Source organism: Neovison vison, chromosome 1 (genome assembly GCF_020171115.1).
Source record: "Neovison vison isolate M4711 chromosome 1, ASM_NN_V1, whole genome shotgun sequence".
Lineage (NCBI taxonomy): Eukaryota > Metazoa > Chordata > Mammalia > Carnivora > Mustelidae > Neogale > Neogale vison.
The window spans coordinates 167,076,694-167,091,528 of NC_058091.1; the positions used below are offsets into that span (position 1 = coordinate 167,076,694).

The following is a 14,835-nucleotide window of genomic DNA, read 5'->3' on the forward strand; positions in this document are numbered from 1 at the left end:
GATACCTTGCTTCTGAAATTCCTTGGTCACTTAACACTACCCCCTCCCCCGCTCCCAACCTGAAAGCGTATAATGGGCTGGCACCTCACAACCTCAGTGCAGCTTTCTCCCCACGGGTCCTGTCCCTGTGCTTTAATAAAATCACCTTTTTGCACCAGAGAGGTCTCCAGAGTTCTTTGTTGACCGACAGCTTGGAACCCTAACCTTTCCTATGTCAGGTTCTGCTCTGGGTGAGGGTCCAAAGATCATCTTTCCCAACCTCCCTGAGAAGGTCTGTAGGCACTGGCTAGCCTCTGGGGCTGGGCTTAGGGCAGCCATTCAGCCAACCAGTTCCCTTGGAAACACAAGCACAGCCAAGAGGGAAGAGGGGCAGGTGCATTACCACTGTGAAGACAAAAGGGGAAGGGTGGGTCCATCATGTGATGACCCCCACAGTGGACAGTGACAACAGTGGGTGGGTGGGCTGGAGCATATGTTCTTCTAAAAAAAAGGCAGGGGAGGACACCAGATAGGACCTGGGGGGGTGGGGTGCTTGGAGGGTAAGTCTCAGGGCTTCCAGTAAAATATCTCAACTGTTGAGGACCTAAAGTACCCAAGTCACTGGGTCCAACTTCCTCCCTCCCATTAGACAGAAGGATGGGGTGGGGAGGTCCACAAGAGGGGAGAGGCTGGTGGCCCCAAGTTCCACCCTCCTACCTGTCATCAGGTAATAAAAGTTACTCTGAGGTAAACCAGACCAAATGTCCCTCCTTCCACCACCACTCAGTGGGCAAGCAGCTCCATCCCGGATGGACACCAACTACCCAAGAAGTCACACGTCAATCCCCCACCCACCCTGCTGGCGCGGCCATGTGAGGTCCAAGACACAGGTGGTTTCCATACTAGCAAAATACTTTTATTATTTTATAATGATAAAAGAAGGAAAGTAAAGATTTCTTTTTGGTGTATACCAGAGTTAAGGGCAGTAGAAGAATAAGGGAATTAATGGGATTTTTATGTACTTTGATGACAATAAAAAGTTAACAATACCAACTGTTTGCCATAAAACTTATCATACTCCCCCAAAACACATATATAAAGGATCATAGTTTTAAAATCTATAAAAGTAAAAAATATACAGTCAGAAACTCTAACGCTTATTTCCTCTTTAATATAAAATTGTAAACATTTATTTACACAAAGCAAATGTGTATAACAAAGTCCGAGCACCCTTCTTTTGAGTCATGGCTCCTGGAAGAGGGGATTTGCACTGAAGCAGAGACGTCTCTTCCCCTGACTCCCCAAAAACCAGATTCATAAATAAAGCCACGGGCAGCTCCCTGGGGGGACCCCAAGCATCACATTTTATTGCTCTGACACTGCAGCAAGAAGCCTGCTGTCTGTCTGGCGGCCCAAGGACTAAGGCAGGGGCAGCCCTCCCCAGGAGGGGACAGAGGTGAGCAGCTAGAGGCAGACCAGGAGAGGAACAGGACCCATCACCAGCCTTCAGCCCTCTATTTTTGGTAGAAAACCCGCTGAAGTCACCCTCTTCCCCTTCAGATTGGGGAACTCACGCAGAGGGTGGAGTCTTCACTGGCATTATGATTCATTCCCTTCTTTGAAAGCTAAATTCAGCATCTGGGAGGGCAAGGGAGGGCATTTAAAGGGGAAATGGCCCAGACACCACCCAAGGTGGCAAATGGCTATTATAGAGAAGAGGATCTGAGGGTCCAAGTACCCCCAGCAAAGGCACTGCTGGTGCAGAATAATTACCCCTGTGTGCACAACCCTTCGTCCCCTCAAAAGCCACTTGGGCTGCCCACACAGATTATCTTCCCTGGCTCAATTCTTTACATAGGACACTCCTTGAATCATCTACTTTGAGACTCCAGGGAAATAAACACGGGGTTTCAGTTTGTTTCGAGACCACTCTGCATGGAAGCCACTCTTCTCAGCGTCCTCTCTGCTCCCCGACACTTTAAAAGGGTCTCACCCTGCACTTACCACTCTGCTTTCATTCTAACCCAAGTGCTCTCTCCATCTCTGTTGTCCAGAAACAGCCCACAGGGAATCCTGTTTTGTGGACTTTTAGCTTAGTCAAGTCCATAGACCTTCAGAGAGACATCCGCTCAAAACCCGAGGAGGATGTATTAGTGTTATAAAGCCATTCTCTTCAAAAAGTGCAAGTCATCTGGCATGGGAGAGTGGCCAAAGTGGTGAAACCAAGTGGAATTCTCTCCTCCAGCCTGGCCTGCACCCCTCCACCTTCGGGGCCCCCACACTCCCGGTTTTACCTCCTTCCCCCGCACCCTTGCCTTCTGGGGAGGGGACCCCCTCCCACCTACAATGCTGGGGCTCCCTAAGGGATTTTAGTGACTCCCCACCGATCTGGTACACTGCCTTCAAGAGGTTTTCCATTTGGGCTGGAGAGACAAAGAGGGGTGGCAGGAAGGTCACGGGAACTGGAGACTAGGTGAGGACCTCTGTGCACAGCTCAGCTAGGATCACCTTCCTGATACAGCAAATCCTAGTTTTCAGAGAAACTGCAGAAGGAGGGCAAAGACACAGACACAGGCACCCCAAACATTCCATTTCAGCACATAGCCTGGGGGCTGGCAAGTCATGAGTGTCGACCCAGAGGGTGCAGCACTGTGGGAGGAGGAAGAAGGCAAGTGGCTGGAGAGGCCACATCTGTGTTCCCAGCTCTGCCACCTCGCGGCATCCTGTTCCTTTTTGGCACATACAGTCACAGGCTGCGCTGACGGAAATGACCTCCCAGGGACCCTCCCTATCCCCTGAAAAGCAGACAAAGAGCAGGAATAAGAAAGGCTCTTGACCACAAGGAAACCCTCAGTTCCCAATGCCAATCAGTTTAAACCACCACCTATCCTAATCGGTCCTCAAATCTTTAAAAACAGTTTTTAAAATCTTTTCTATGCTACAAATTGCGAATGGTTCTGCTATACAAAGTTGCAACGAAACCTGTCCCCAGCCTTGGGGCAAGTGGCGAAATCTTGGATTAAGTCAACACGATGGCACACATCGTGGGGTTTCACCATCATTATTCTTGGGGGTTTTTTGGTCATTCAGATAGAAAACCACCTGCAGAACCCTGTCCTGCTGTCCCGACACCAGGCAGTGGATGCCAGCAGAGGGGCTGGGGCCAGCCCGACGGACCGCAACTGCTGGCTGGGAGCTGGAGGTGTGGGGGGGGGTCCTCGCAGACCCTGGCCAGGGCCCGCCTTGCCCTGGGGCTCCAATCCCACCCCTCAGCCCTGTTCTCTGGGCCACGAGCTTTTGGTCCAAAGTAGTTGATATTTCTTGAATCTGAGAACAAAAATACAGGCTATACGAACACTGAGAACACTGCAAACCCTCCAGTTACTGAGGCCCTAAAAGGTCGTCCAAATCATTCATCCACTCTTCCGAAGTCCTGTTTTTCAGCAGGGAGTCAATCAGGTCGGCATCTCCAGCCATGCTGGCCAGCCCACTGGCCCCTGGCTGCCCGCTGTAAGCAAAGGGCAGCTCCTGGCCCGCGGTCCGCACAGGGTATGCCTGAGTGCAGTGCAGTCCCGCCCGGCCTCCCATGGGTGGTGCCGGGCTCTGGCTGAAGGCCCCCAGCTCAGGCCCACCGGGGCTCAGGCCCGGCAAGCCTGGCTGTGGGGCTCCCTGGGGAGGTGCTGGGGCAGGGGCACTGGTCCTCTGCTGCGCACTCACTGGGGGCAGCATGGACCCCGCTGCGGCTGCCGAGCTCATGGGGGCCATGGGCCTGCTGGGCATCGCCTGGGAGAACTGGGGGCTGGACATTTTCATGTGGGCCTGCTGCATGTGGAAACTGGAGGCTGCCGTGAAGGGGCTCACGGTGCTGCTCCCCGGGGTCTGGCCACTCAAGTTGGGCAGGCCCTGATGTGGCCACGAGGCGTTCTGGCCTCCCACAGTGGCTGACACCCTTGGGACCTGTGGCTTGCTTAAGCCAGAGTTCATAGTCCCCTTATTGTGCTGCTGGGAGAGGCTGGAGTTCCCCAGAGAGTTCTGCCCGTAGGCAGCGGAGACCGAGGTGTTCTGGCCCATGCCGGTCTGCCGTGCGATGTGGGCATGTCCATTGGTGGCCTGTGGCGGCGGCTGGGCAACGATCTGGGTGATGCCGGAGGCCATGCCGTAGAGACCGCCCTGCGGCAGGCTTTGGGAACCAGTGAACTGAGCCACACCCCGGTCCTGCGGGCCTGAGTTTGAAGGGAGAGAGGAAACCGAAGTGTGTCCAGGGCCCATTGGCATCAGATTCCCAGTCTGAGGGAACCCTCGAGGACAGCTGGAGTTAGATGGCCCCAAGTTGTTCATGCCAGGCACAGCACCAGAGGACCCTAGAAGGCAGAGAAGAGCCAGTCAACCGAGCTGGCATTTCTGGGCCCACTGCCACCGAGAGGCTCTAGGACCCCAGCTGCAGGCACTGTTCTCTGGCGTTAAAGGCCAAATCAGAACACCAGGTATCTTAAGGTCAGTGGACCCTCAAAGACGACGGCCCTGTGGGCCAAAGGGGAGCAGGTTTCCCACAGGGTGGAATGGAGGCCGGTCTGGAGCAGTAATGAATTTAAGACCAGCTCAGAGGAGGAGGCCAAAGCCCAGGGCGGGGGAAGCCAGGAGACTCAATGATTCACCCGTCAAAGGCCCACTCTGTTTCTGCTCCGCGGGAGCCCCACGCCAGCACGGCAGACTCCAAGACAGATATGGCCCAGGGTCTGCCTCGGGGAGGCAAAGGCTCTGAGGTATGACAGGGTGGTAACAACAGCTGGCAGGGCAGGGGACCAGAGGCTCAGTGCCTTGGAAGATCTGGGGACGGCTTCAGAAAAATGGTGACAAAGACATCGGGTTTTCAAAGGTTTGAATTGAAAAACTGATTTCAACAGTTTGGAGAAACGGAGTATTCTAGACAGAGAAGAGAGTGTGAAAATGCCAGAGTTACGAGAGGTGGTCTGTGTGGGGAGCTCTGTGGCTGGGGGTATGGGGAGGGTATCCCCACAGGCTGGGGATACAACTGGACAGAGAGCTGTGGCCAGACTCAGGGAAGCTGAGGGGGCCATGTCAAGGGCAGGAATGCAGGACAACAGGGCAAGTAGATGGCAACAGTGGTTCCAGGCCCAGGCAGCAGTTACTCAGATCACTCAGGTGAGGAGTGTATGAGCTGCTGGCACCGTCGGGGTGAAAGAGGGAGGGTGTGAGGTCCTCTCATACTCCTGGAGGGATGGCCCAAGCAAAAGCTGTCAGGTTCCTGAGCATATCTAAGATATGACAGCTGAGACCTCAGAGTGCTATCTGCCTGTGACACCAAAGTGAGCCGACAGGAAGAAAGAGAAGCAGCAAAAAGGCCACACAAAATACCCCAAGTCGCTCCTTAACTGGAAAATAAGAGGGTCCCTTTTTGAAGGCACATCACAGCAGAAACTTTCTTAAGAATTACAGAACCCATTTCCTGTTGATTAGCTATCCTCCAGCCAGAAATAATTTTACTTGAAAAGACGGCGTGGCCAGAGTGCCCGCTAAAGTGGTCTGCCCCTGCGACCCTTTCCCCCTGACCCTGGGCCTGCAGGCTCCACTGGCACACTGATGTTTACACAAGCCAGTTGATCTAGTTAGCCCCTAGCAGGAAGCCATGCAGACAGCAAGAGCCACCCACTGCGTCCTGTGCTGCCTGAGCTGCCTCCGCGGTCCCCTCACCTGGGAACTGTCCAACCTGCTGGGGGAAGGTGCTCTGGGATGGGTCCTGGTACTGGGGAGGTGGGCGTGTCAGGTGCCGCTGAAACTGCTGCTTCTCCTAGAAAATGCCAAGGATGGAAGAACAAAACAACAAGACCCACATAAAACAAAAACAATAGAGTCAGAGCAGAAAAAAGCACACCCCTATGTTTGTTACTCATGGATGTGTTCCTGTGGACACAATGCTTGTGGTTTCATTTGGGGGATTTTTAATAAACTGTGTGAAACAGAACAATGGCACAGATCTAAGGAGCAATGATTTTAAAAAGAAAACAAAAACAACGGTGGTGTGTTGGTTTAAAAAAAGTTGGGCGGGGAGCGCCTGGGTCGCTCAGTCAGTTGGGTATCCCACTCTGGGTTTCGGCTCAGGTCATGGTCTCAAGACCATGAGATGGAGCCCTTTATCAGGCTCGGAGCTGGGCATGGGGCCTGCTTAAGATTATCTCTCTCCCGCTGTCCCTCTCCCAAAGCTGGGAGGGCAGATCAGGCAAATGCGAATCAAAGCCACAATGCCATACCACTTCACACCCACCAGGATGGCGAGAACCAAAAAGACAAGTACGGGAAAGCTGAAGAGAGACTGGTGCTCTCATGCCACTGTGGGCATGTAAAATGACATGGCCGCTTGGGAGAACAGTCTGGCAGCTCCTCACAGGGCACCAAGTAAGAGCTAGCACAGGACCCAGTGATTCTTGCAATACACTCAACAGAGCTGAAAACCTCCAACCGTAAGAAGGAGGAACAACCCAAATGTCACCAATCGGTGAATGGATAAATCAAATAGAGCTTATCCACACAAGAGGACTGCTCAGCCACGGGAAGAAGGGAAAAACTGGTGTGAACCACAACACAGGTGGTAGTTTTTTTTTTTTTTTTTTAAGATTTTATTTATTTATTTGACAGAAAGATCACAAGTAGGCAGAGAGGCAGGCAGAGACAGAGGGGGAAGCGGGTTCCCTGCTGAGCAGAGAGCCTCATGTGGGGCTTGATCCCAGGACTCTGAGATCATGACCTGAGCCGAAGGCAGAGGCTTAACCCTCTGAGCCACCCAGGCGCCCCAGTAGGCAGTAGCTTTTAATGGGCATATGGCTTCTTTTTAGGGGCTGAAAATGGCTGAAATCGACTGCGGTGATGGTTGCACTCCTGTGTGAATATAGTGAAAACCATTGAATTGTACATTTTAAATGGGTGGATTCAAGGCCACATGACTCAAGTCCCAATAAAGCTGTTATTTTTAAAAAATGGCAGAACTGAGGCAGAGATGTGGGCTTTAAAGTCATTCTCAATCACCTTTGTCTTCTGGGTAGCTGCTTCTTCTCTTATGACTTTAAAGATGGAATCTGAAATCCTGAGCACTGTTGTCACCTTGGTGTCTGCCCACCAGACTTGAGGACTGAGCAGGTGAACTGCAGGATGTGGGGTGGGTGGGTGGGGCTTGGTAGGCCTGATTATAGAACTTGAGGGCCACAGGGACATTTCCATTTCCCTGTGTCATATTCTGGCTCATCACAAGCTACGCTTACAACAAAAGTGGATCCCACATTGAACAAGGAGACCAAGGAGCTCACTGCTCTGGCAGCTGCAGACACAGGACATGGATAAACATCCCTAACAAATATAGTTTAAGCCACAGATTTGCCTTCATGAATCCCCACCAAGTGATATGAAAGCTGCTTCTGACACAAGCCACCACTGCCTGAGAAACGCCACACTCCTGAGAAGGGGTTGAAAAGGGCAAAGGGGGGGGGCACCTGGGTGGCTCAGTCGCTCAAGGGGAGTCTGCTTGAGTCTCTCGCTCTAAAATAAATAAATCAATCTTTAAAAAAAAATTTAGGGGGGGGGCGCCTGGGTGGCTCAGTGGGTTAAGCCGCTGCCTTCGGCTCAGGTCATGATCTCAGGGTCCTGGGATCGAGTCCCGCATCGGGCTCTCTGCTCAGCGGGGAGCCTGCTTCCCTCTCTTTCTCTCTGCCTGCCTCTCTGCCTACTTGTGATCTCTTTCTGTCAAATAAATAAATAAAAATCTTAAAAAAAAAAAAAATCGTGTTAAAAAAAAAAAATTTAGGGGCGCCTGGGTGGCTCAGTGGGTTAAAGCCTCTGCCTTCGGCTTGGGTCATGATCCCGGGGTCCTGAGATCGAGCCCAATGTCGGGCTCTCTGCTCAGCGGGGAGCCTGCTTCCTCCTCTCTCTCTGCCTGTTGCTCTGTCTACTTGTGCTCTCTGCCAAATGAATAAATAAATAATCTTAAAAAAATAATAATAAAAAATTTAGAAAGGGCAAAAGACACACAGCAGGCCCATACACACGCGCACGCACACACAGCGGGGCTGACGGCCGAGCAGTGACACTGAAGGCAGGTGAAGATGCAGCTGGCAAGGGTCGTCCTCCCCTCTCGCTTTACCTGTTCCGCCAGAAGGTGCTGCTGCCTTTGTAAGAACTGCTGTTGCTGCAGATGTTTTTGCTGCTGCTCCCTCTGTTTCTGCTGGTCCAAAAGCAAGTGATGCTGCTTCATGACTGCCGCCTGCTGCTGGCTGCTGAGATAGGGGGCGCTGCTGCGCGTGCTGGCCGAGGATGCAGCGGGTGGCTGGCTCCCCACGCCACCAGCTGGGGCAGCGACAGGGACACTGGGTGGGTTCTGCTCCTGTGAGCGCAGAGAAGGGGGGTTTCAGATCGGGGGCACACAGTGGAGTCTATAAGCTTCTACCCACCGCCCTCTACCCAGTCACTGTAGAGCCAAGGGCACATGTCCTCCAGGGCCAGGTGGAGAGGCGGACACTCGCGTATCCCCGCACAGCAAGAAGCAGCGTAACCAGTGGTAAAGACAAGACTTGACATCTAAGCCCGTCTATTCACACGCATGACTCCCCGTCGGCAGCCGGAGCTTCTAAATCCTCACTTTCTGGAATGCGTGAGTATAGATGGGCCCCCAAAGGAGGAAGGCTCTGCCGGATGGAGACAAGATGTTTCAAGTGGGCCAACCTCACATCCCTGGCCATGGGACTGTCCCTGAACTGCCTGAAGCCGTACCACGTGTCTGTCTGTGTAGAGCATTTTCCTGGGACCAGACTGCTGGGCTTCTGTCAGATATGCTCACAAAATACTGAATATCAGTGAAAACTTGAATAAATATTCTCAATTAACACAAAGGGTAGAAGTGAGAGTCCTGTCAGGGGCTCCACAGTATTATCCCGTCATGACTTACATTTAAAAGGGGGGAAATACGGGCGCCTGGGTGGCTCAGTGGGTTAACCCTCTGCCTTTGGTTCAGGTCATGATCTCAGGGTCCTGGGATTGAGCCCTGCATTAGGCCCCCTGCTCAGCGGGAAGCCTGCTCCACCCCCCTCTCCCGCCTGCCTCTCTTCCTACTTGTGATCTCTGTCAAATAAATAAACAAAATCTTGGGAAAAAAAAAATAAAGAAAAAAAGGGGAAAATTTAACTTGAAAAGGGATAAAGGGAAAAAGCAATGATCATTTAAAGGATCTCAACTTTCCAGTCCTGATGAGCCTGGACATTTCATTCTTACAAGAGTCTAATCTTCAAGCAGATGCACCGAGGTAATTTGCTCACCAGCCCCCCACCCCAAGTCTCCAGGCTCAGGCTCCCAGTGCTTTGTGAGGCGCTAAGCACTGGCAGTTGTCATGCTCTTAAGGATGCTCCCAGGGGCTGTGCAGAGCTTCCTGGCTGGCAGCGGCAGCAACAGCATCAACATTTACATGCATGCACTCCTGCTGGGAGATGCCCAACCTGCTTCCAGTTTGGGGCAATTAGAAATAACGAAGCAATGAATATCCTGTATCTAACTTTCCTATTTTTTTAGGAATTGTTTCTTGCAGGGGTATAATGTGTTGATGATTACGAACATTTTTATGGCTTAAGAAGATTATCTAATGCCAAATTACTTCCCACCAGCACCAGGCCTATGTACACACCCTCCTCACCAGAGGGACATTGACTTCCCAATTTTTATCATTACCAACACTGGGATTTTAATTTTTAAAATTTCATAAATCCACACCGGAAGCCGCAAGGGTACTGGCTGCAGGCTTCCTTATAGTCATGAAGACCCAGAGACAACGAGGTACACCAACATCAGGGCATGCCTCAAAACTGTGGCCACATGACTGGTAACAAGTATCAAGAGAGCTACATGTCCGGACACGAAGGACAGTCTGGGACACACCGTGGAGGGAGAAAACAAGTGCGCTCCCCTCTGGCCTGGAGGAAGTTGGGGGAACACGCTATCACCATGAGAAGGTTGCCAGGGAAGAGACATCTTCGAACACATTTGACCATGAGGAGAAATGCAAACAGTGATCATTGTAAGACTGGTGCTTGACCATTCTCCACCCTTCAGAGCTACGTGACTCTGCCAGGCTGCACGGGGTTTAAATCTTAAGATACTTTGTGAAGATCTGAAAGGTGGTTTAAAATAAAAAAAGGCAAAGCCTCTAAGAAGCACATCAAGTGTGACCGCTACCTGCAGAGCACAGACCACACCTGACTGAATTTACGCTGCATGGCAGGCAGGAGAACTCAATGCCTCCGCCCAGGTTCCCGGTGATGTCTCAAACGTATGGATACTTTAAACCAAGTCACACCAGGGAATTCTACCTTATTTTTGCTTATTCAAAATCGAGCCCACTTTGCTCAGCCGATTTTCTCCCACCAGGGACTCAAAGGCCAAGGGCAGCTGCTCCCTGTCTCCCTCTCGCTGACCGCAGGGGTACACAGTGACAGAGAGGGAAGCCGTGAGCTCACCTGGTTAGGAGGAACCAGTGACCGGAAGGGCATGTTTCCTGGCTTTGGTTTCATCAGAAACAAGGAGTTCTGCTCATTGCTCAGATGAGGCAGCTGCTGAGGAAGGTAAGCCATGACGGCGGTCTTGCTCTGGCCGGACGCAGGGCCGCCTTGCCCGCAGTCGGCTTTGTAATGAGACAGGGGTTTGGTGTTGCCGTAGTCCAGCACCGAGCCCTGGCTAGGCACGGTGCTCTGATTCAGGTTACTTGACGGTGGGTGACTCAGCAGGTTCACGTGGCCAGCCTGGAGGTAGGGGCCTCCGGGCCGCGGGGAGCTCTTGTTCACTCCCGGCATCATGAGCAGTTTGGGGCTGGTAAAGTCTTGCTTGTAGCCAGGAGGGCTGGCAGGCTTCTCCAAGGGATAAGGGACGTTCAGGGGGCTGTGGGAGGGGCCTGTCTGCTGCCATGGGGACATCTGGCCTGGGGCTGGTGCGGAGGTGGCCGGCTGTGGGTTTTGGAGCATCTGCTCGCGCTTCTGCTTTGCAGCGATCTGCTGCAGCTGGTGGGCAGAGGACAGCTCCGAGGCCCCTCCCGGGCCCTGGCTGGGCAACACCACACCAGAGAGGGCTCTTGGGGCATTCTGGGCCTGCACTGATGCCGGCATCAGGGAGGGACTGGGGTTGTCGGCCCCGGGCTGACTAGAGGTGTGGAACAGAGGTTGAGCGCCACCCAGGCTGGGTGACTCTGTGCTGCCAGGGCCAGCTGAAGGCCCCATAAAGGTCTGTCCTGCAGACCCAGCCCTCACTTGTGGAGAGCCTAACTGTTCTTGTTCGAAGGCTGCCGGAGAGAATTCTGTCTTAATATTAATGTCCTGTGCCAATGGGGTCTGTGTGGCCGACCCAGATGACTCTGGGTCTTTCTTTTCTTCAAAGTCCTCATTAAACAGATCCTTCATGTCTTCATCGGGCACTGACCTGTTCAGCTCCTCGATAAGCTCCTTCCACTCCTGCTCGTTAAGGTTGAGGTCAGGCATGAGGTTGCTCTGAGATATGGAGCCCCCGGCCCCTGCGATCATGCAAGGCAAGTCATCGACGGGCTCTTGCTTCAGCTCTTTATTCAGGCTCAGAGTAAAGGGCTCCCCAGGGTTGCTTCCCCCGTTCAAGTGGAGGCTCGCATCTGCCAGACACTTCTTGCTGAGGGAGTCCAGCCCCAGGGAGTGCTTGCTGCCAGCCTGCAGTGCCTCAGTGCCGGGCTTGTCAGGCTGTCCCAGGGGGGAGGCCGGGGGCAGGCCATTGGAAGCAACGGCTACACCCAGAGGAGCCTCACGCCGGGTCTTCTTGTGTCCAGGAAAGAGGTCTCCATAGCCATTCTGCTGCTCGCCATTCTGAGGAGAGGTGGTGCTATCGAGGTTCCTCTTTACCGTATCGTGGAGATGCTGCAAAACACAGACAAGAGGGACTTAAGACACAGCATCATGTAGGAGGCCCCTCCACGCCTGCTGGTGACGTCAGTCTGGGCCCACATCCACAGCACTAATAACTGTGCTTGTCCAGCTCATGCTCCCTCCACCCCCACTTCCCTTCTCCCAGGTCCCTCGGCTGGGCCTGACTCCCAAGCACTACCTGCGCTCCAGGAAAGCGAGCCTGCGTCAGCACATGGGTTCCTGGCTTCTGGGGCCCTCTCTTCCCACAGGACGCAAGCCTGATGCTGCCCATAGTCGTCTAGTCGGAGAGTGTGCCCAAGAATGGAGCCAATGAGAAAGAACCAGAAGATACAGATCCATTCTCCAGGGTGCTACCTAAGTCCGGGTTGTACAGGAGACCATTGCCCCTGGACTTTTCACTTTGGGGAACCAAAGAATTCCTCCTGTGTTTAAGCTGATTTAACGCGGATTTCTATCGCTTTCCGCAGGAAGGAGCCCTGGTTGCTAGGGGCTCCTTCTCAGGCCTCAGTGGGGGCAGCTCACGAGCACCAGGCCACGCTTCCTGCCCTGCGCAGCCTCTCGAGGAGCCATTGCCTGGCCCCATCCCTTCTCCCCAGGCAGGGTTGCTCCCATGTGCCCATCCTCCTCCCTGCGGCAGGCCAAGCAGCTTCCAATCCCCTGTGCCCAGTCATGAGCCTCAACAAACCCCACTTCTTATCAGAAGCATTCCCTTGAGCACAGCCAGTCTGCCTTACACTGCTGTCCTTGCTTCCCCCTCTTCTCCTCAGAGGGTTTGTTCAGCTAACGTTCCTAACTGTCCACCTTGTGCGGGGGGACAAGGGCTATGTGCAGATCAAGACAAAAGTGGTGGTTGCAGTGGAATTCATGTGCCACAGGACCCAAGCAGGCACGGCTACAGAAGAAGACAGAGGCCCTCCAGAAAACAGTTGAGCAATTGTGCCCTGAGACAGGGCTCCAGATGCAGGGGTTTCATGAAGAGAACGCTACAACAAGAGTGGGGAGGAGAGAAGGTGGTGTCGTTCCACTCCTTCCTCAGCCTCGTTTTCAGTCCCGGGACAGGACTCCTCCAAGTGGAGGTGCCTACACTTAGCTCTTAACAGGGTGCTGCTCCTTTCCAGGCTTACTTTGGTTACATTTTTGCCCTTCACCCTTCCTCCCACTGACCCTAAGCATCCACACCACGCTATTTACATAGTTCCAAATGGTAGCTTTCATTGTATCTTTAAATAGCCACCAGAGGAGTGGTAGCACCTAGAACTCCAGACCGCTGTCCTCCAGCTACAGAGAAGGGCGACCCAGACCCAGCGCAGCAGCCTGAGGAGCCTGCGTGCGTGAGCACTCTGACCCAGACTCCTGCCTAGATAAAAATGTGCAACGAGCAAGGAAACAAGGAGGGCAGTTTTCTCAATCTGGAGTTCCAATTCCATTGCTCCCTTGCCTTTGTTTATCCCCACTTCAAGATTTCCCACTTTCTTTCCTGTTAAAGCCCACTGCACAGGGCTCTATAAATCCTGGCCGAGTCTGTATTTCTCTAAATCCGTGTCTGGGTACCTAAGTTAGCTCCTAAACGCTTAGGGATACTCAATAGGCGGAACAGTAGGGCAGAGGTGTAAGCGGATCCTAGGACCCTACAAGAAGACAGCGGCCTTCCTTTCATGTGGGTTCTTCTGCTTCCTGCTGCCACCTAGGGGCGGGAGCGGGGAAGGGACCCATGCTCTTAACATGGACCTTTCTAAGATCTACTGTTGGGAAGTTTCCTTTGGGGAAGTCAATTCATAGCCATTTAATCCGTCAAAAGGAAATCAAAAAGAGTTCATTTTCCTTGGATTTTTTTAATCTTTCTATTATTTCTTTTTGGAAAATCATTTGTTCCTCACTGTCAGCTTGGGGCCATCTGTGAACCTGGGAGCTCAGTTTTCCACTCTCCTAAGGAGGAAGATGGAAATCTAGAAAGTCAGGACACTTGATGAGTCAGCTGGTTGTCCCAGATTAGAAACAGAATCTTTCTTTGCCTGAACAATTATAAAAGCCACCACTCCCTCTTTCAATATCTGCATGCAAACAGCTGCAGACAAGTTCCAAAGGAACAACTCAATTTTGCAATCCCATTACTTTCGGCCAAAGGAAACAGTCATTTTCTCAACTGCTCACAAAGTGTACCTGGGATGATGTAGGCAGGGGTGAGGAGTGTGGAATGTGTTGGCCCTGGCAGATTTTTCAATTTGGAGCATTTGCAGGAATGCCTGATATGTGCAGGGCACTGCAGAGGAAGACAAAGATGGGTAAACCATGGAGACTAACCTCTAGGATTTTACAACAGAGTGGGCAGACACCCTGAACGGATTATAAATTATATAAGAATAAATAGTGTAAGAGACATAAGGCATCCCAAACTGGCTGCCATGGATAAACACACGGGCTTGCTCTCAGCAGATCTGGTACTTGTGGGTGCTCAGTGCAGAGGCTCCCGTCCTAACCATCAGGGTTCCAGGAGGATCTGGTCCTGGACAACATGATCTGGTGTTCATTTCCTTTGCAAGGGGGTTTTGTTAAACGGTACCAAGTGCCTGATGCTAAGCTGGAGGCCCTGCATGCTCACCAAGTCTTCCACCAAAAGGACCCTGCAGGCCTCTGCCACCCGCCACTGAAGTTCCAGTGCACTTTCTGGTCAGACTAACCACAGGCTAACACCTGTACTCTTGCACTGAGCTAACAAACACGTGTGGCTGCTCAAGACAGGGGTGGCTCTCTCCTCCATATTCCTTACATGTGGGCAGTCACCTGGGGCAGCACCAGTGCTTCCTGCTCCTTCTCAGGTCCTCGTTTCTTCAGTCAACCTCCTATCAGCCAAACACCACCCCCCACCCCCCACCTGGAGAGTCAGTACCCTGACCCACTGCAATATGGGTTCCATCCTCTGGGGATG

General features: G+C 52.6%; 1 protein-coding gene across 1 annotated transcript in view; it reads right to left on the reverse strand.

Annotated features, from left to right (window-relative positions):
* Window positions 1–873: 873 nt before the first annotated feature.
* The window catches only part of MAML1 (mastermind like transcriptional coactivator 1), a 45,581-nt gene continuing 31,619 nt past the window's right edge, over window positions 874–14,835 (reverse strand). Inside the window, exons 2-5 of the mRNA XM_044262518.1 lie at window positions 10,488–11,900; window positions 8,129–8,368; window positions 5,692–5,788; window positions 874–4,340 (exon numbers count right to left, since the gene is read on the reverse strand). Of these exons, the coding sequence (XP_044118453.1) occupies window positions 3,361–4,340; window positions 5,692–5,788; window positions 8,129–8,368; window positions 10,488–11,900 (2,730 nt within the window). The 3' untranslated portion in view covers window positions 874–3,360. The remainder of the gene's footprint in view (window positions 4,341–5,691; window positions 5,789–8,128; window positions 8,369–10,487; window positions 11,901–14,835) is intronic.